Genomic DNA, 22,100 nt, shown 5'->3' with positions numbered 1-22,100 from the left:
TATTGGCAAAAATTGCTGATCTACCGGAAATATTAAAAATATTTTTAAATCATTCTCATCGAGATTCTAAAAATGTTCTTAATATGATTCGTGTTTACTATTCTGCTTTCCAAATGACGTCATTCGATGCCAATTAAAGCATACTTGGGACATTGTATGCCTACATTTAAAGTTCAGGGTCAAGTCTATCATTTAGCTGGATCTCTTTTACCAAAGAACCCAGACGAACTGAAATTTTTTTAAGTATATGTCATGGGTGATTCGGTGAGCGAAGTACAACGGCGAATGTCGATAGCCCCAAATACTTACAGAGAATTATTAAACGACTTCCAATATTTGTTATATTGTCACAATGCTTACGTACGCAGCTTCAAGAGTGCTTTTGAAGCAATGCCATCAAATATAGCTCATTATCAGAGCTGACCGTGCGCCACAGACAGAACACAGAGGTCTGTATAATCTACCTCAAGTTGATGATGTAGCCGTGAGTGAAATACACCGGTCTTACGATACGATGCAGCAATGGATTTTTATTCTTACAGGCTTCAGTCAGAGAATATTCAAATAATTTGTTGCTTCGTTGGGGGAAATTATTCAGTCAGTATATTGTCGATGTAGTACCCGTGGCATGATGGTTAGTCCGTTGGACTGTCATGCCAGAGGTCTTCGATTCCTGCCTATGCCATCTTGCGATGAATTGACAAATTTTCCAAGAGTAATTTTTGTTATGAAAAGTGCTTTCTCAAATTGGCCGTTCGGAATCGGCTTAAAACTGTAGGTCCCCTCCATCCCTGATAACAGTACTCGCATACAGGAATGGTTGAGTTGAGAGTTTTAAGTCACTAGGCCCTATTTCCCAACGGACTGTTGCGCTACCTAATTTATTTTTTATTTATTTATATTGTCGATATGTACGCTAAAATTGAGTCTGAGCTGCTTCAGTTTTTAAGAGCAAGTCAAACTAAATTACGAACCGAAAATTACAATATTGTTCACGATGTAATTCAAGCTGACGCTGATCCTACAGAAATGGGAAAAAGAGTTATTTTACCAGCTTCATTCACCGATGGTCCTCGATATATGCAGCAACGTAAACAAGATGGTATGGTTTATGTAAGAAATTTTGGACGCCCTGATCTCTTTATCACAATGACTTGCAATCCACAATAGCTGCACACTTAGAAAATGGTCAGCGTGTTTATTACAATGAACAAAATGCTGATGAGAGAATCGAAAATATTGATCTCTGCACTCGAGACGATTTTGCTAAAAACATTATTACACATTGAAGTGCCAACTTACTATACATTTAGCATTGTAAATTTAGTAAAAGGAAGCAAGGAGAACCAGTCGCTCAGTATCCTGGCATTAAAAGTTCAACTGTTCTCGGCCGAGTGCACACCGTGTACCCAAACGACGCTCCACTCTGCATCACATTTACTCGAACTTTTTGTAACCATGATATTCTTTTGTCATTTATAAAATTTGAATGAATTATGAAATTAAAACAAAGAAAATGTGGCATCTGACATATTGCAACAACACAGGTATAATTTGAACAAACGGGAATTAGCAATCACGCCACATATTTTGAACGAGTCATTAATATTGGTTGAACTTCTAAAAATATCAGGAAAAATGATGTCAGACTATAATATGGAATCTCCTACACGGATTGAAGAACGTGACAGACAATTTCTTCATGACAGAAATTATCTTTCAGAAACAACGTATGATGCCAACCAATTTTCAATTTTCGTTCAAGAAAATGAACAAACATTAACCGACGAACAGCGACTGGCTGTACACTATAATCGGCAACGCGATGTAGAACAGCGAAAAACGTTCTTAATCAAACTTTTGCTTGCTAAATTTAAAATGCCAAGCAAAATTGCATTAGCAGTAGCACCATCTGGGATTGCTGCAACATTACTACAGAATGAAAAAACCGCTCACGCAACTTTCAAATTGCCTTTAGATTTGCGAAGCCAAGATCGTCTATTTTGTAGTACCTCGATACAAAGCCCACTAGTTAAAGTGCTTAAAGAAACGAGGTTTATTGTGTCTGACGAATCGACTATGATAAATAAAGGTGGGCCTGTAGCTCTGGATCGTACACTTAGAGATTTTAGAGCTGATGAATGGTGTTGTGTCCGATAGGAGGTGTTGTGATACTGTACGCTGGTGATTTCGGCAAACATTTCCAGTTGTGCCAAGAGATACAAAAAGTGGCGAAATAAATGCTTGCCTAAAATCGTCGTTTCTGTGGGCTCTGTCAAACTTTTAATGCACCACAATTTTCAAGAACTCTTTTGGATATATGAAATGGAAATATTTTAAATAATGATGTTGAAGTACTAATAGAACCAACATTTGCAACTAGCCTTACTGGACAAGACGAATTAATAGCTAATGTTTAAGCCACATTTCAGAGAAAACGGATGATTGGTTACGCAAACGAGCGATTTTAGCACCTAAAAACGGGTGAACCAGCTAGTTACTTTATGTTTTTCAATTATTTTTTCCGCCCGTTTAAGATTTATGCTGGCAAGGGTTTAACATTTAGTCGATCTCTTCCTAGAAGCACTAACCACTTCTCGGTACAAACATTTATAATATTTTTTGCATATTAAGATTTAAGATTTCATAATTGTATTTATTCTAAAAATAATAGAGTTGAAAAAACCGAATCCATAGATAGTTCTTGAAAAAACCTTAGGTAATAGATTGATTTTGAATTTTGATTTGAGCTAAGGCCATCAAAAACCTTAGGAACAAATCCAAAATCCAGTAATAATTAAAAATATTTAATATATTCTTACTTGTCATTTTTGATAGTAAGACTTTTCGGTCGAACAAAATTGGATCAAAAGCGGGCCAATAGTAAAATAGAAGCTTAGCAGCTGATGATCTGGAAACTGATGTCCCATACGCAATTACACAGAGAATATCCTTAACCACGTTATGTTTAAGAGTCATTAAGCACTCAAGAAGTTGACAATGATGAGCTATGAAGAAAAATTGAAAACCATAAAAATAGTTGAAAGCAAAAACAAAGACAAATTAGAAAAAAAAATTACCTGGATTCTGAGAATACTGCAGAATCATCATAATCACTGACGACACTGATTGACATGCTTGGCATTCCTGTTCCTCTGGACTCTTACGTACTGCAAAACAAAAATAAAGCAACAAGAAATGAACATAAGCCCAATTGAATTCCTTAAAATCATTTGTTCATTTCAGCTCACTTATCGTAAATGGAAGAATGTAATAACACAAGGCATTGACTATGTCCTGATGTAAGGCTGGTGGTAGAACTGAAATCGTTGAACTCGCCAGGTAGGGGAGATTATCTATTAGATCCTTATCCAGAAAGGGTAAAATGCAGCAAAGACATTGCAACAGGGCCTTTCCAAAGACTAAAAAAACAATATTTTAAGTAACGTTCTTTCTTTACGTTCATCAAGATAATTAGAATCTAAAATACTTAAGAGGGGTTTAATTATTAAATTATAATTTACTCAAATGTTAAGTTAAAAAAGGGTTGTATATATTTTAAGAGATTAAATAATTTTAAACAGAAGGAGAAGTTTATTTACTTATTTGTCCATATTGAATGCATGGAGCGACATCTAGTAGCATTGTGAGAGCATTATACAGATTACCATACTCTAGATTAGGGTAAGCCGACATTCGAGTGGGATCCTCAAGCGGGTCGTTTATAAGTTGATGCGGCGATGTGCGAACGTCTTTTAATACAGCTAAAATATAATTTACAAAAAATGTTTGATATCAATGCGTTTTTTTAAATTAATAAAACTATGTGAAATATAATTTTTAATATATGTAAGTTTTAATTTTTGAAATATTTATTTAAATGGAATTAAGAGTTGCATTTTGTTTACCAATCATGCTTGATAAAGCTCAAGAGAGTTTTTGCTCCAGTAACTAAGTTGCAGAAGTCAAGGGTCCCTTCTTTTCAAATTGAAGACCACCCTCATTAACTATGGGCAGTAACCATTTCTATCTTTATTGAATAATGTTTAGATCAGATGAGTTCGGCAGCCATTGAAAGAAGTTCATATTTGTATCCCCTGTCCAAGCTTTTATTTTTACACCAACTGAATAGGCGCGTTATCATGTTCGTAGTCCAAGATTTTGGACCCATCAGGAGTCTCCAAATTAAACTATTTTGCATCTGGAAAACCCCGTGATAACAGTATTTCTCCACCTTAGCAAGATAAAGGCTTTTAATCGGGTGGGTCATAAACATAACATAAATATGAGCTTTTGAGCTCCTCTTCAAAATGTTCCTTAATGTGCTATTAAGGGTGCTAACCACCTTTTCTGTGTGCCTTAACCTTACATTTACATATTTCAAGGGCTAAATTGAAAACTTTAGTTATTAGATTGTTTCATAACACTGGTGTCCAACAAGATATGATCTAACTATTTAACTTGGACGACTTCCTTAATATGAAAGCATTCCAAGATTTCAACACTTTTCTAAATATATCTATTTAATAGCGAAAATACAAAAGCTTAGAGGGTTTTTGCCGTATTTCAGACAGAAACGTTAGAAACGGTGTTGAAACGTAGCCTTATTCCAAAAAATAATATATTCTGTTCTTGTTGTCTTTTGTTTCGTAGAAAAATAAAACAGAATTTGATGAAAAACTGTATGGCTTTTTGAAAACCTTTTGAAAATATTTTGATCTTAAAGGAGTCAGCAAAATTTTAAAATTCTAGAGAGAAAAATGATTGGTTCTTCAATTTAAGGAAATAGGTACATTTCAGTTCATAATGTCTGTAAAAATTAAAATTTAGAAAAAAAGTTGGGAAGAATCTTTGGAAGAATACAAAATAATAGTTTGCAGAATCTCTTTTCACTTCAGATCTTGCAACATTCAAAGCTTTTATCTATTAAGTTATTAGATATGAAACGTTAATTTTTTTATTTATTTGTTTAATAAAAATAAAATAGAATTGAAGACGTTTTAAGAATTTGAAGGCAACTTCAGTTTGTGTTAAGGAAATCAGAAATTCTTATTTCTGCTCACTCGAGTAAACTGAAATCATAAATCGAGGTAAATCGTTTTCAGGGTTCTATCATTCGATCGACTTTTCCAAATGATTTTAGGTGAAATTTAATTTAAATTTGATGTCACATCAATCAATATACAAGTTTGATGACTGTGATTTTTCTTTGGATTTTGTTGATGTGCATTACAGCTAGCTGCAGCTGTACGTTTCTTTGCGGAAGGCAGTTTTTAAATATCGGTTGAAAAAGATGGATGTTGCTATGGGCCGAGGTACAGTCAAAAAGTGCTTTAAAAGTTTTTAAGGAACATTGTTTTACTCGAGATATTACAAAAATCACATTTTTGGTCCAATACAATCCCTTAAAATGCTTTGTCCGTTCTCTTAAATAAAAAGTTGTAACTTCCTACGACTAAAGTGCATTACATTCTAAAGTTAAGGCTTATTTTTTTTAAGTAAAACTACTACTAGTTTAAAACAATTACCCTTGTGAATTTTAAATTATACCATCTTAATTTGGTCGAATTCAAATCATTTCAAATCACTAGCAAATATCGAAACGTAAAGCAAGGTAATTCAATTCATTTTAAGTTCGAAACAAATGAAATCGATATTGATAAAAGCGAATTTCAAAACCCAATTTATATTTTGAATCGATTTCAATTTCATTTCGAGTGAAAGTGAAATATAGAACCTAGCTGACAATATTAAATTATACAGGGTTCTTGTTAAAAATCTGAATATTTACTCTTTCTATCAAAAAAAAATGTTTGAAAATAATTTAAAGCACTACTAAAGTTTTGCCAAATTGTGAATTGTGTGAAAAGAAAGAACATTTTGACATTTCTCGTACGTCCGTACGTTCGCGACGTTCTTTTCGTTTTCTATAGCTCAAGAACCAGAAGTGATATCGGTGTCAAATAAATTGTGTTACACAGATTAATAGGCAGAAAAATGCAGAAATGGCTCTCAACAAAGTTGCGCTGGTGCTTTTTTTACCATAGCTGTTTAAAAAATAGGTGAACATTTTGGTTAGCTCTAAATATCTCACGAACCAAAAACGCATGAGACTTGAATTAAATTTTATATTAAATATTGTATTGTGCTACCAAACCAGTATATTTTTGCAAAACAATCCAGTTAACGGTTTTTTTATAAATAAAAAAAACTGAAAAAAAATGTTTTTGCCTGGAAAATTTTACGTACTTATAAAAAATGATTTCATATCCAAAACTATTGTGTGCAACGAAAAATAACGTTTTTAACATCTGGTAAAATTTAAAAAAAAAATCAAATCGACAGTTTTTTTCTAATAAAACATAATGACCAAAAAAAACATTACTCAAAGTTGGTAAAAATTCAATTTCGACTCAAATATCTTTTCAAAAACTTGAAATTATAGCTTCCTACTAATTTTAACTTATGAGATAAAATTGTTTTGAACATGCGAAAACATTTTGAGAAAAATCGAATTGACAGTTTTTTTTACAAGAAATAAAAACCTAAACAAGAAATTTATAAAAGTTGGTAGAAATTTACTTTCGAATCAAAATGCTTTTCAAAAATTAACAATATTGTCTTCAATTTTTTTTCTATTTCACAGATAATAATAATAATTCAACTAACAACTTTTTTAACCTAACACGAAAACCTACAATACATGCTACAAACTTTTAAGCAAGACAAATAGACAGACGGGGGGTTCGCATCATAGCCTCTTTTTGTTTATTACATAACACTGGAGCAATTTCCTCATCATTGCGCACCAAATCAGCAAATCCTTCTTTACTCTTGAATTGAAGATCCAAAGGGCTAAGATGCTTTTTCCTGAGCAAATGATGAACACCGTTTTAAAATAAAATGCACGACTGGGTCATACAAACTAACTTATGTATCCACAGAATCTGTTAAAAAATATTTTTTGTATTTTAAGGTTTAAAAATGTACCTACAACAAAAATTTCTTTCTTACCATTTAATCGGCCGACATTTAATTTATCAAAAAATTGTATTTGAAAATTGTTGGGCCAACTATTCACAACACCACGTGAAATCTGTACAAGCGCTCATTTAAAAACAAAATTTCTGGATTACACATTAAAAAATAATGAATGAAGAGCAAAAGTGTTGAGATAAATTTTTGAATCTATACAGGGAATATCCTCTTTTGAAAGTAAAAAGTCCAGATGATAGTAACAGAAAAAATCTTCTTCAAAAGAGAATTATAACTTTGTTTTTGGCTTTTTAAATGTGTATTTTTTTAATTTTATTTTTTGATATGTTGTCTGAAAAAAAACTTTTTCGAAACTAAAAATTGTACAGTTAACTAAAATCGTGTTCTGCAAAAGACTGACTTGTGTAAAATAAATTTGTGTTGTGAATGGCCGGCCTTAGAACCGTTTTTTTAAAATCAATTTGTCACATACACAATTTTTCCTGGGGTGTTATAGCACCAGTGTGGTGGTCGGAAGGATATGGCAAGTTTTGCATTCGTCCAAAATTTCGAACTCGAGATTTTTTTCGAACTTGATATTACGATGGTAGAAAACTCGAAAAAGTAGGTCCCGTGATTCCGCCCGGTCTGTCCATGCTACTACAACCTAATCCATTGGGTCGATTGAGTTCAAACTTGGAAGTTAATGTTTTAGGCAGATTCGCGTTAGAAAAAATAAATTTTTTTGATCAAAATACGAAAATTCGTATTTAAAAAAAAAAATAGTTTTTTTTTTTTTAATTTTCTCTAAAATTTTATTTTAAAACTTGGCTTCTTTTAGTAAGAAAAACATATTTTCGTATTGCTCCGGAAAGGTACCACTTATGGTAGGTAGGTAGGTATGGAATGGCGATCTCAAGGCAACCTAGCCTGAGATCCAATTAGCGCTGTAGTGCTCCGTTTTAATACCAAAAACTCGTTTGACCTTTGATTGAAAGGGATAGATTGATAGAAAAGCTTCATGGCGATTATTATAGAGCCATTTTGTCGCATTGAGAAAAAAGATTAGGTCTCTAATATTTGTCTTAGATAGCATCAAGTTCGTGAGAGAATTCTTTTCCAAAGTGTTTCATTCTAGTGTTTGCCAAGGCAGGACATTTGAGGAGGAAATGGATTATCGTTTCACTTTCTCTTTGGTCACTACAACTACGGCAAAAGGTGTTGTAAGAGATACCCAACTTCTCTGCATGAACTTCTATAGGCCAATGTCCGGTACAAACCGCAACAATCCTGGCTATGTCTTGCCTTGGCTAGCATAGAAGATCGTTTGTACGGGTTTTATTATAGGTGGGCCATATTTTCCTAGATATAATGCAGTTGGGTAAATTGCACCACCTTCGGTTTGATTCAGTTTGGTAGATGGAAAAGATCTTACCCTTCATAGCAGAAAGATGAATGTTTACCATTTCCGAAAGTGAGCTATGAAGGGCCGATCCCTGCCTGGCTAGCTCGTCAGCCCGTTCATTTCCCACGATACCACTATGGCCCGGAAACCAGATCAGGGTGACACCGAGGTTAATATTCAGGCTCGCAAGCTCATCGCGACATTGTTCGACCAACTTAGATGAGGATATGGCCGAGTTAATGGTTTTGACAGCTGTCTGTAAATATAGCCGCATTTCGGTTTTGGTTTGGGTTTTGTTTAAGTATCTTACATGCCTCCCTTATTGCCAGCAGTTCAGCCTGAAAAACGCTAGCAAAGTCAGAAAGCCTAAAGGATTTGGCTACATTCAGGGACTCATAAAAGATCCCAGAACCAATTCCGCCCTCCATCTTTGAGCCGCCAGTAAAGATGGTTGTGTCTATCGACACGATTCTTCTCTGGATGGGAAAATAACCTTGAAACCCTTACTAAAGCTCAAAGTAGGAGTGCAGTAGTCAGTGTCTACCGAGATAATATCTGAGGGAATGAATTTCGTTGTGTTGCTACCACCATAGAACTGTTTTTTTTTTTTTTTAATTTTCTCAGAAACTTATAAACCGATTTTAATGATTTTTTTTTGAACGAGCTCTTATATTGCCTTAACATTATTTAATTATTAAAAGTGCAATTTTTTTGTTTGGATTTTTATAAAAATATTGTAAATTCTATATATGAAAAACGGCACAACATTTTTTTACGAAATTCAAATGTAGAGCGGATATTTACAATCAGTAAAGAACTGCATACCAAAAATTTTTTAAGAACAAAAATGAAAAACTTTATATAAAAAATAATTTAAAAAAAGAACGCTCTAACGATTTTCAGAAAAAAAAATTTGAATCCAGGGTTTTTTGATTTATAGAGTGTCATTTAAATTTTTGAAGACAAACTTATTTGCTAGTAAAATTTTGAATCTTAATTATTTTTTTTTTAATTATTTAACTTGTATTAAATGTAGCCCCCTCCCATCTCCGTAGATCACATCCTGTGCCCGAAAGAACGCATTATTTTGAAAAAATGTTAATTACTTTCCTATCTTTTATAGAAATTAATGCGTTTGGTACATACTTATGTATTTTGATAACTATAACTATTGTTAATACCAACGATGGCCGTGTAGCGCCACTGCATCGGATTAACAAATATGATATGTTTAATCAACAATTTATTTTAAAGTGCCTTTTAATATTTTAAAATATTATTTTTTAAGAATAATGTTGTAGGCCTTCACCTATATAAAAGAATAAATACTTAGTACTTAGTTAAAGAAACGGGCCAGAAACGTTCAACGTATTCACATTATACCTATATAGAATTTACGTACAACCCCTACAACTACTGCTAATGTGTCACTTCATAACTAAAATCTAAAACGCACAAGTGCCTGACTGTAAACAAACAACACATGGATAGCAATTTCTTGCACATGTTCGAATGCTTGTTTTTTTTAAACTTTTAGGAAAAAATAAACTGAACGTAATAACTCCATGCTTGTGCTGAAAACTTGTAGGAAAGAAGAAATGTGATTGGATTGAAGTAAATACCTTCTACCACAATAACATTCCTTCATTATCAGCATAAACATGTCTTTATCTATCTATCTGCATAAAGCTGAAAACGCCAATGGACTATTCTTTATCCGTATTAGACACCTTTCTAACTACACAACCAATAGGCGGTCGCTTTATAATTTAAACATACGTGTTCTGCCTCTTTCTTATCTTCAGGTAATTTGTTTTCCATCCTGATTCTTCCAATATGAAATTAAAATAAAGCTATCCAAAGGAAAAAGCTTGGAACGAACTAGTTGAATACACAAACAATTGTTTTCGTTAAGCATGCTCATAAGTATTTTTCATTTCCAGGATGGATGTCCTAGGATGAGTTGTGTCTTGAAATGAAACTATTTTACCGACAAAAAATGGTGTGTATTCGATAAGTTCATTCAAATACACAAACCATTTCCCTTAACATCATATTTTCCGAGTATTTCATAATTTTATTATAATTAAAAGTTATTTTTTTCAACAAATTATAAATTAATATTGAATAAAATGCATTTCGTATAGTTTACGGAAAATTCTCCTTGCTTTGACACCTTATTTGCTAAAATTAGTTCCGTATGAGTCAAAAAATTGAAAAATGGAGGTTTTTATTGAAAAATCAAATGGCATTTATATCTTTGAAATGAAACTTATTTTACAGGTATACTTTTAAATCTTATATAGGTACATTTTTAAACAGACTTTGCATAAAGGAGCAAGTTCGTAGGATCCAGTCGAGCATTTTATTAGTTTAAAAATATTTTGGGTACACACTTATTTAGAGCTTAAAGGTTATCTGTGCGGTACCCATCTTTTGTGTATTTTAAAAGAAGTCAAAGTAAAAAAAAAAAACAATTTTGTATACAATTTTAAAAATAATTATTGGTTTGTTTTTGAGCAAACGTGAATTTTCGATTTTGGACCAAACAATTCGTATGGGGACTAATGTTAAAAACTTCGTAATCTTATGTCATTTTTGATTAAAACTCGAGTTCGAAATTTCTTACTCATGCAAAATTTGCTATTCCAATATGTAAGAAGTAAAAAATGTATACATATATGTATAGAATCATCAAGCGAAAGTATTTCTAAAGGACGAGTATAATTTCAATTTTAATCAATACTAAGGGAAATTGAAATTAAAAATAAGTCACAACTTTAATGCTTGGCACTTTCTTGGAAAAAAAGAATAAACTTTGACATTTGACTGTACAAAATCTTCTTGATTTTTCTTAAAACCCATCGTTTCTGAACCGATTAATTTTAGAATGCAAAAAGATGTTAGAAAAACTACAACTATATTTTCCACCAATGATGGTTTAAAGGCCATCAAAAGAATAACTCATTACAAAAGGTTGCCATCCTCTATAGGTACCTAAAGGTTACATAACGAGAAAACATCTTGATGAAAGATTTTAGTGCGTGCCAATTCCTTTTTCGCACTTGGAATTAAGAAAAAACAACACATCTATTCTTCAGGACCACCGAGATCTTTTAAAACTTATTCAAGCCATAAAATTAAGTTAAATTGATAAATATAGTACAAAATTATTATAAATGTTCATACTTAGTAAAGTTTGGGAAAAATACTTGATGGTATTTGCAATATCCACTCCTGATGGTGCTGGAAGGACATTGTGTAGCAATCGAACATGATACTCATGGAGACATCGGAGCTTAGCCTGAACTGTAAAGAGTTTTATGAAAAACAAAAATATTAATTTTAGAATTAAAAAGAAAGTTATTATGTAATGTTGAGTGTAATGAAACTTACAGGCAGCAGCTCTCGTGCCCATGTTGATGAGTTGTACTTTGAAACTGCCTGTCATTGATGCGAGTACACTGTTATCCTCTATTTCATACTATGAAGAAATTACTATTTGACGTGGGCGTATCTATTGATGATTTTTCTAAACACTTTCCTTCATCAGTTCAATTCATGTTTGAGATCTTTTTGTTTTATTTGGATTTTTTAGTGCACTCTTTATTATTTCAAGACGTAAAAAGTATAAAACTATTTGTGGACAATGAATTAAGCAACAAATTTAATATATTTTAGTATTTTTTTTTTAGTTTTTATTGGAAAAGATAATTTGCAAAGTTTAACCATGTTGCATCTTTTTAAGAACTTGTCTCCGAAACTGAAGAAAAATCAGATGTGTATCAGAACTACACTTGTAAGAATAACATAGATGACCAAAATAGATGCGCGTATGACACTTGATGCATTAAAGCAAAAAATGGTCTTAGGAGGGTTTGGAACTTTACCATATCTGCAGGAAAAGCCTATTTGATACATAATTTTGTACCTTTAGGTTGTCGATTTGGCTAATGTCAGGTGTAATCGCCTAAAATGTTGACTGTTCTCTGTTGACAATAATACGTTTTTGTCTTTTGCACAAAGAGAACAGTACTTTTTTAAAGGATTAAGATGCCCTGAATTCGAATCTCGTTTTTAATTTTTCTTATCACATCAGGTTTTTTTGAATTGTACCTCTTCACAAATTTTAGAGACAATAAATTGTATGATGACTTTGTAAAGCACAAATCTTTGTCTTCTAGACGCAGTTCAAATCATTTTAATAGTTTCAGGGAATTTTGATTAGGCAAAGACTTTATTTGACTCTCTTTGAAATTTTTAGCAAACCTTGAATTTTCTGCGCTCATAGTTTTGGAAAATAACAATACAAATATTGCTCAAGTTTTAAGAATACTTGGGCTCTTCTTTCTGTTGAAAACAATTTTAGCACGAATAGTTAAGCTTTTCTTTAACACTTAAACTTTAACAAAATTCTTCATAAATAAATAGCCTCGAAATGTAATGTGCATGTGTTTTTTTCTCGAATTTTATAAAGTAATATTTCAAAAACCTTACCTGGTAGAGTAATTTTGGAGTCGGGTTTGAATTGAGGGTATCAAAAAAATAATAACAGAGATCACTAAGAAAGGGTTAAAGAATCCATATAGTTTTTGACCAAAAATGAAGTCACATTTGTATGATAAAGATAACTGAAAATCTTAGTTTACTCCAAATTAAAACAAAATATTTTCATTAAGTATTGAACTTGATAAATTTGATTTGAAAACTTGACCAATCAAATAGTCTTTATAACTTGTTTCTTGTTCAAAATTAAAAACGATAGAACAAGAAAAAGTGGTATTAGAAAACAGGTTCAATAAGTTTTTTCTCATGCAATAAGAAACAGTGCTATAAAATAAATACATTTTCTCATTCTTTTTGTAACCTTTATGATTTTCAAGACACAAACTGTTAAAGTTCTTTAATAATTGTTTTTTTTTTTTGTTTTGTTTTCAATATGTACTTAAAGGAAAACAATTTATTATTGAAATAAAGCTGACTTATGAAGTGGAAATTTATTTAATGTGGGACAAATACATGCGTATGACGTAGTAACTGATAAGAATTTTTAAAAATCAATAAAATCATATCGCATTCATTTGTGAGGGGAAAACGTCCTGCGCACTCGCAGAGTTAAAATTCTTGTTTTTATTTATATAAACACACTTGTTGCAATTATTTGAGCCAATAAGGAATTAAGCCGGTAACAACAAAAAACATATGACGATGAGGGGTAGCTAACTGATAAGGATATTTTTGTATGTTTGCTGCCCCGTTTTAAGGGGTATCAACTTTTGTGAGCATTGTTCATTATAAGGCTCTCCATTTAAGTCCCAACACAAAAATACACTCCTAAAAAAGAGGATTTCGAATAATTGTGGTGAGTTTTTTTAACGATGTTTTTAAAAAATTGAATTTTAACGATAATTAAACGGATAAACATTTTACTTTAAGTTTTTCTTATATATTATGAGTGTCTAATCAACTACATTCAAGGCTTTGAAAAAAATAAACTATTTTAAGAGATTATTATAGAAAGAATATTTAATTTGTAATATTTTTGACACAAAATATTCTATAGTAAAAGTTTGTGGCTTTGATATAGATTAATTTTTTGATGATTTTGAAAAAAATAATTAACTTCACATAGGAAGATATTGCAATTGGTACAATTTGTCAAATTGAAAATTTTGACATTTCTCGACGTTTCAAGGTCCCTAGAGTCGAAATAAAAGATTTTTAGAAAGATGTCTGTGCGTGCGTGTGTGCGTTCATTCGTACACCCGTACGTTATCGACGTTTTTAAGTAGTCCATAGCTCAAGAATCAGAAGAGATAACAACTTCAAATAAATGTCTTACGAACCTAAAACGATAGACACTTAAATTAAATTTTATATAATATAAATTGTAACGTGATCTAAAACAAGTATATTTTTTGAAAAAAATCCAATCAACGGTTTGTTTTATAAATCAAAAAAACTGAAAAAAATGTTCACCTCGAAAATTTTACGAATACAAAATGTTTTTATCTCTAAAACAATTTTATGTCATGAAAAATAAAGTTTTTAACATCTGGTAAAATTTTGAGAAAAATCAATTGACAATTTTTTATACAAAATTAAAACCTTAAAAAAACATTACTCAAAGTTGGTAAACATTGAATTTCTATTCAAATATCTTTTCACAAATTTTAGATTATGGCTTCCAACTAATTTTAACTCATAAAAAATATTGTTTTCACCATTAAAAAAAAACATTGAAAAACATTGAATTGACAGTTTTTTTTACAAAAAATAAAAACCTAAACAAACAAATTAATAAAAGTTGTTAAAAGTAGATTTTCGACTCAAATATATTTTCAAAACTTTGCGATATTGGCTTTAAACTACTTTTATCTTTCAAAAAATACTGTTTTAAACATTCAGTAAAATTTTGAAAAAAATCGAGTTGACAGTATTTTTACAAAAAAATAAAAACTTAAAAGAATATTTAACAAAAGTTGGTAAAAATTGATTTTCGACTTAAATATTTTTTCAAACATTTGAGATTATGGCTTCCAGCTGATTTTAGCTTAAAAGAAATATTGTTTTCAACATTTAGAATGTTTTTTAGAAAAAACGAATTGACAGTTTTTTTTACAAAAAAAAAATTTGTTAAAAGTGGATTTTCGACTCAAATATCTTTTCAAAACTTTGATATATTGTCTTTAAACTACTTTCATTTTTTTAAAAAAATGTTATTTTCAACATTCAGTAAAATTTTGAGAAAAATCTTATTGATAGTTTTTTTCACAAATAATAAAAACCTAACATAAAAACAATACTAAAACTTTTTAAAAATTTACTTTCGATTCAAATAGCTTTTCAAAATTAAAAAGTATTGTGTTCAAACTTTTTTTATTTCACAGAAAATATTGGTTTCAATATTCAATAGTTTTCTTTATAAAAATCCAACAGTCCGTTTTTTCCATAAAAAAATAAAATTTGCAAGAAATAGTTCAAATTTAGTAAAAATTTTTGATCGGTTCTTGATATCCGTCAAATTAATTTCATTCATCCTATTTGTAAAAATTTAAGAAATGCTTCTAAAATTGGTACAAATTTATTTTCGAACAAAAATATATTTAACAAAACTAGATTTTCAAACTAAACTATTTCCTTATACGAAAAATATTGTTGGCAATTTTAAAATTTTTAAGAATAATTCAACTGACAACTTTTTTAACCCAACACGAAAACCTACAAGCAAGGCATGTCGACGGACGGGATGGGAAGTCATCAGTGTGGGTCGCATCCCAGCCTCTTTTTTTTTTCATTTCCTAAGTGTCAAGATATTAGAACTATATATACTTTGACTTCCAATTAAGAAATTAAAAACATACAAATAACATATGTTTTTGTTAAACTGCAAGTTTTTGGCTTGTGGAATATAATTTCAATTTTCAAAATCAATAATATATTATTATAATATATAAGAATAAGTATCACTTTTCTCTTTCCAGCGATTCGTTACAGTCCAAGAAGGTCAGGACCTCAACCAAAATTGCTAGCTGTAGCCAGTTTCGCGTGCTAAGTTTGGTTGGAGTCTTCTACCACCTTTGTGAGCCACCTGTGTAGCGGTTTCCTTACAAAGTCGTTGGACTTTTATTTATTTAACTAGATCATTATGCACCCCGAAGTGTTTTTCTCTCGTAGTATCCTTAAACGTTTTCAACTAGGCTTAACAAGGTCCAAGTCTCAACGCTATAAATGAGAACTAGGAAAGGGAGTGGCTTTAGTTGCTCCAAGAAGGACTTTACTTCTCGATTGCCTTCTAAGTTCAAAGAACCAGTGATTTATAACCATTCGATTTTAGTGTTGGTGTCGTTGTCTGAACTTGGTTTTGATAGCTTAAATTGATGAAAAACTTTATTTAAAACACCTACAAAGTGCATCCTCATCGGCAAGCAGAGACATATGCAAGCGCTTAAACCAACAATTGTCATCAACTTGAAACTAATTTTGTACAGAAATGACTTCGGAAGCTATCGGCACAATGTGGAGGATATAAATCATTTCATAGCAGTTTGTCCAATATTACAAAAAAACGACGGCTATATTTCCAAGTGAGTTTTTTGTCTATGGACCAACTTATTGACATTCTTAACGGGCTGAGTAGTTCGACGAATCTGCTTAAATTTTGCAAACATGTTTTAGCCTATAGAATTAGCTTTTGAGCGGTCATGTATCAAGTTATGGCCAAATCAAGGCAAAATTGAACTTTTTTTCATCTACTAAAATTGTTTTTAAGAACAGGAAAGTTTATTTTAAAGATTTTGTGTTTCAAATCGCGGCAAAATTGATGTTTTAAGTCTCGAATCACTGAGATTGTAAAAACCTATTGAGCTATTTACACTCATATTTTGTGTGTTTCAAATCATGTCAAAATTGTATACATATCTTTAAAGATTATAAAATCATTCAAAATTGTTTTATTTATCTTCTTTTTTATAAATATTCAAGTTAATAAATTATTCATCTGTTGTATTTGAAAATTGTTAAAAAAATCACTAAAAAATAAAGTTTTTTATTTTCTTATACCAAAAACAAAACAAAAAAAAACTTTCATTATTTTTAACTGAAATGTCTATCAGGCAGACGGCAACAGCGCCATGTCCTTATATTCTTAGCTTTATATTAATGTAATTTTAGTATCGAAATAAAGAATTTATTCTAATCAAATCTAATCTAATTCACAAATTAAAAAAAGATACTTGGATGCGACCCACACTTATAACTTCCCATCCCGTCTGTCGATTTGTCTTGCTTAAAAATGTTTAGGTTTTCGTGTTGGGTTAAGAAAGTTGTCAATTGAATTATTCTCAAAAACTTTAAAATTACCAACAACATTTTTCATATAAAGAAATAGTTTAGGTTGAAAATCTAGTTTTGTTAAATACATTTTTAGTCGAGAACAAATTTTTACCAATTTTTGTAAAATTTCTTAAATTTTTACGAATTGGATTAATGAAATTAATTTAATAGATATCAAGAACCGAACGAACTTAATAAATATCGAAAACAATATATTCTGTGAAACAAAAAAAGTTTGAAGACAATATTTTTAATTTTTGAAAACCTATTTGAGTCGTAAGTAAATTTTTACTAAGTTTTAGTATTGTTTTTTTGTTAGTGTCGATTTTTCTCAAAATTTTACCGAATGTTGAAAACAATATTTCTTATGAGTTTTTTTGAAAAGATATTTGAGTTGAAATTTAATGTTTACCAACTTTGAGTAATGTTTTTTTAGGTTTTATTTTTTATAAAAAAACTGCGAAGTCGATTTTTCTCAAAATTTTACCAGATCTTAAAAACGTTATTTTTCGTTGCACAAAGTTGTTTTGGAGTTACAATCATTTTTTATACGTAAAATTTTCGAAGTGACAAATTTTTTTTCAGTTTTTTTTTTACTTTTTTTTTCAAAAAATATAATTGTTTGATATCACGTTACAATTTATTATATAAATATTAATTCAAGCCTCTAGCGTCATTGGTTCGTGAGATACTTAGGGTTAACCCTTTTTTTAAACTGCTATGGTAAAAAAAATAACCGATGCAATTTTCATGAGAGCCCTTTCTGCATCTTTCTGCCACATTATCTGTATAACAAAATGTATTTGAAGTCGATATTTCTTCTGGTTCTTGAGCTATGAACGACGAAAAAAAAGTCGGGAACGTACAGAGGTAAGGACGTACTAACGTACGTACACACGAACGCACAGACATCTTTCTAAAAATCTTTTATTTCGACTCTAGGGACATTGAAACTTCGAGAAATGTCAAAATTTTCAGTTTGACAAATCGGACAAATTACAATAACTTCCTTTGGGAACTTAATAATAAAATGGAAACCTGCAATAATGTTAAAACATTTCATGCATAACTAGATATGAATTGTTATTTAAACCAACCAGCTGCAAAATTCAATTAATTAAAACTGACAACCGCATATGAGTGCTACGTGAAGTAAACTTATTTAAAAACAAAAATTCAATGCGGTTTTTGAACATCCTTTGACAAATAAATGTGCATTAAATGCAGTCACTTGGAAATATAGCTGTAAACGTAGGAACATTAAAAATCATAACTAAACATAATTACATATCACCATATTACGCAAACAATTTGATTGTAAGACGGATCAAATTCATAGAGAGACTTACCTCTTTTCCACATGATACATGTTTCCAATTCATTCCACACAACCCTCCATATCCAATACAGTGATTTTATATAAAACACTAAACAGTTATTTAACACCATTTGCATAAATAAACTCCTATTGTAAGCTATATCAGCTCCTTTTCACTATAAAAATAATTCACTTGTAGGACTTCATCCAAAATTTGGCCAGAGTGTCCATTTGTATTCGCAAGCATTCTACATTCATAACACAGTCTGGCTGCTAAAGCTAAAGCCTTTCAAACATTGGTAAGTCGGTTAAAGGGGACATGAATTCATTTATTCCAGGACACTCTATACCTATAACACCTTCCATCTTTGACCTATTGATGTTCGCATTGGGTTTCTGTAAACCCATATCTTAATGGGGACATTTTTAGGTTTGTAGTAAGCCTGTATTTTGACGAAAGATTGGTATAGAGATAGAAGATATATATTTTTTGATTTTGCAAGTCCTAAATTTGGATTTTTATTACCAAAAGAATATTTTTACAAATTAGTTGACTGATTGTTTTGCAATACGTCGACATCGCCTGTCGAAAGGGTATTTTCTCCGGTTGGGGCGTTTTTGTTGGTAGAAGCTTGCTTTGAAGATTTCTTAAATGTTGCTGTCCAATAGTTTGCAATACGAGTTTGTAATTTTGAACGATTTTCTGATATTGTTAACCTTGAAGCGTCTGAAGACGAACTTGGTTCACTATGAGTTTTTGATAATTTTTCTTTATCTAGAATATTTACAGAAATGGAAAACATTTATATATATGTACATATATCGAACTCCTAGAGAATTTTCAAAATTACCATCCTTTTTATCGAAGCTTCCAAATCTCAATTGAAGTGAACGGACATTCTTCACCTCAGATTCAATAGCTGCATTATCAACATTTGTTGATGGAGTCAAGCTGCTTTTGGCCGTTCGAAAAAATCTTTTTAAAGAGTTTGATTTTATCTTATCAGTTTTTTCAGCATTTATTTCAGGGCTATTAATATCTCCTTGTTGTAATCCCAGGGGAATATCAGTTAGATTAGTAAGCTTGTCTTTTAATGCAGACATTATGCGGTTAAGGTTAGTTTAAAATTTTTACAGAATTATAAAATACAAAATTAAAACAGGATTGAATTATTTTTCAGAGAACACAATATTTATAATTTGAATAAAACAATGTTTATAGGATATTGTGTATGTAGTTCTTTGCCAGGTTTTCTTCTATTTTATGTCGTTGAAGATTTTATACAAAACTTTTGACCATCTTATAAGCAATTCCGAAGATGATGAAATTTTCAGAGAAGAATAGAAAGGTTCATTCTGAATAGTTCTTTCATTACTCAAAGAGTTTTCAATAATGATGGACATGTCGTTTTAGCATTATTGGCTATTTCATCAACTGCTTTAAACTCTTAAGATTTGAAGTCAGTTCCCAGATGATGCTTTAAAAATTAATTGCAAAATATAGAAATTAAAAATGTCTGTAGGTAATAAAAATATCACAAATTGGAAAATCATTTTGTTTGTTTGTGTGTTTGCCCGTTCTTCACGTCATAACTGTGCAATTTTTTGACATGATTTGTTGAGTAGAAGTTGTTACAAGACTAGAGAGTGTTTACAGTTACTTTTTACCGCGGTAATATCATGCCCAGCTCATTTGAGTAGATCGCTTTTTATTAGATATTCAAAACATTCTTTTTTTAACCAATCTATGTGCTACGTGCAACGTAGTATTAATGTATTTTTACTCCATAATTTCAGTGACGAAAATACCACCGTAGCTAAACTGGAAACAATCAAATTAAGTTTCTGGCTAGTGTCGGCGTATCTTGTCTATGACCACCCTGGTCCTTTCCCTGAAAAAAACCCTAGAGAATCGTCGCTGAAGCGGAACGGCAAAGGATCCGCCTTATTTATCGGAGCGATGTCCACGCTCATCATACTGTATCGGGTAGCACGAATATCTACTACAAAGGTGAGTCTCTTTTTAATTATATTTTTGGTACTATTCTCTTAGTGAGTAATGTTGGAAATGAACCAACCTTCATAACTAAAACTCGACAAGAAATCTAAGACATAACTCTTGCCTCCGATACTATACACCCTATGATCTTGGACTGGAAAGTATCCAAAGAACACTGATCACAAGGGACTAGCTACAAGGGCTCTCAACAGCTTCAAACCATTTAAATCTGCAGGACCAGATGGAATAATACCAGCCGAGCTACGAAAAAATTCTGATCATTCCTTCTTAAGACCTTGGAAAGATTGATTAATATCCATTTAAGGCAAGTATTGATACAAGACTTCTGTCTTCGTCTCAACATGCCTATTATAAAGGTAAATCAGTGGAAACAGCGTTACACACCTTAGTACTCACCGTCGAATATTCTCTCCATCATAAAGAGTTCACTATAGTTGCTTTCCTTGACATCGAATGTGCCTTTAACAAGGAGGACACATCTGCAATCACATTTACACTAACATCTCTCTCAATGTAGAGAGTTAATTCATTTAATGCTGACTAGCAGAATAATTAACTCAAAACTGGGCAACTCTTCTGGCAGACGATTCGTTAGTAGAGGGACACCGCAAGGTGGTGTTCTATCACCTCTCTTTTGGAACCTAGTGGTGAATGAAATTCTAACTAGTTTGGATGCGGAGGGTTTCAGAGTGATAGCCTATGCGGACGACGTTGCTGTAGTAGTTTCAGGAAAGCATCTTAACACGTTAAAAGAATTCTTACAAAATGCCTTAGACAGACTAATACTTTGGGCTGATCAGTAAAAAAATAAAAAATTCCATTTCTAAATCCTCCCTATATTAAAGGAATCCAATTAAAATTCTCAGACGATGCTAAATATCTGGGTCTCGTCTTGAATAAGAAACTAAATTGAAGACACAATGTACAGCAAAGAGTCAAAAAAGCTACTGTAGCTCTCTTTTCTTGCAAAAAAGCTTTGGTAATAAATAGGGCTTTTCAATCAGACCGATTTTTGTCTACGGTGTGGCAGTATGGTGGGCTGTTTTAGAGAATCGCTTCGCACGACCCCGTTTGCAGCACTGGACACCTTACTCTACCTAATACCTCTTGACATATCAAGCAAAAAAATAGCTGCAAGCTCTTCTATTCGCCTCAAAGCTTCGTCGCAGTGGACTAACAACAACATTGGCCACTCCGTAATTCTTAGGTATTTAGAATCAATTTCAAAGTACACACGCTACACCATCCCCCAACTACAATTTGACAGAAATTTCCAAACTTTCTGGAAGGATAGGGCATTCCTGGAAGACAAGTCAATCCATTTTAATACAGATGGTTCAAAACCAAAAGAAGGGGTTGGTGGAGGTGTGTACTCTGAATGACTGAAATTAAGTCTCTCATTCCGCCTTCCCAAACATTGTAGCGTATTTCAGGCGGAACAAAAAAGTCTTTTCTTTGCTTAAAGAAAACATCTGATATCCGTATAGATAGTTAGGCCTCTATCAATTCCTATATATATAAACTCTAAAACAATCCATAACTATCGA

General features: G+C 31.5%; 2 protein-coding genes across 2 annotated transcripts in view; both read right to left on the bottom strand.

The window, feature by feature from the left end:
• LOC129938550 (protein unc-79 homolog) overlaps positions 1-12,128 on the bottom strand; it is an 83,646-nt gene extending 71,518 nt beyond the window's left edge. The window contains exons 1-6 of the mRNA XM_056046181.1: positions 11,777-12,128; positions 11,570-11,689; positions 3,603-3,764; positions 3,252-3,422; positions 3,081-3,170; positions 2,823-3,008 (exon numbers count right to left, since the gene is read on the bottom strand). Coding sequence (XP_055902156.1) covers positions 2,823-3,008; positions 3,081-3,170; positions 3,252-3,422; positions 3,603-3,764; positions 11,570-11,689; positions 11,777-11,831 — 784 coding nt within the window. The 5' untranslated portion in view covers positions 11,832-12,128. The remainder of the gene's footprint in view (positions 1-2,822; positions 3,009-3,080; positions 3,171-3,251; positions 3,423-3,602; positions 3,765-11,569; positions 11,690-11,776) is intronic.
• A 6,887-nt stretch (positions 12,129-19,015) lies between these two features.
• LOC129942125 (uncharacterized) lies at positions 19,016-19,797 on the bottom strand. The gene is made up of 2 exons (XM_056050935.1): positions 19,385-19,797; positions 19,016-19,308 (listed from the first exon to the last, which is right to left on the bottom strand). The coding sequence occupies exons 1-2, from the start codon at positions 19,635-19,637 to the stop codon at positions 19,073-19,075; spliced, it is 489 nt and encodes a 162-aa protein (XP_055906910.1). The 5' UTR covers positions 19,638-19,797; the 3' UTR covers positions 19,016-19,072.
• Positions 19,798-22,100: the final 2,303 nt, after the last annotated feature.

The sequence above is a fragment of the Eupeodes corollae genome, chromosome 1 (assembly GCF_945859685.1).
Source record: "Eupeodes corollae chromosome 1, idEupCoro1.1, whole genome shotgun sequence".
In the NCBI taxonomy this organism is placed as follows: Eukaryota; Metazoa; Arthropoda; class Insecta; order Diptera; family Syrphidae; genus Eupeodes; species Eupeodes corollae.
This window is presented reverse-complemented; position numbering and strand designations above follow the sequence as displayed.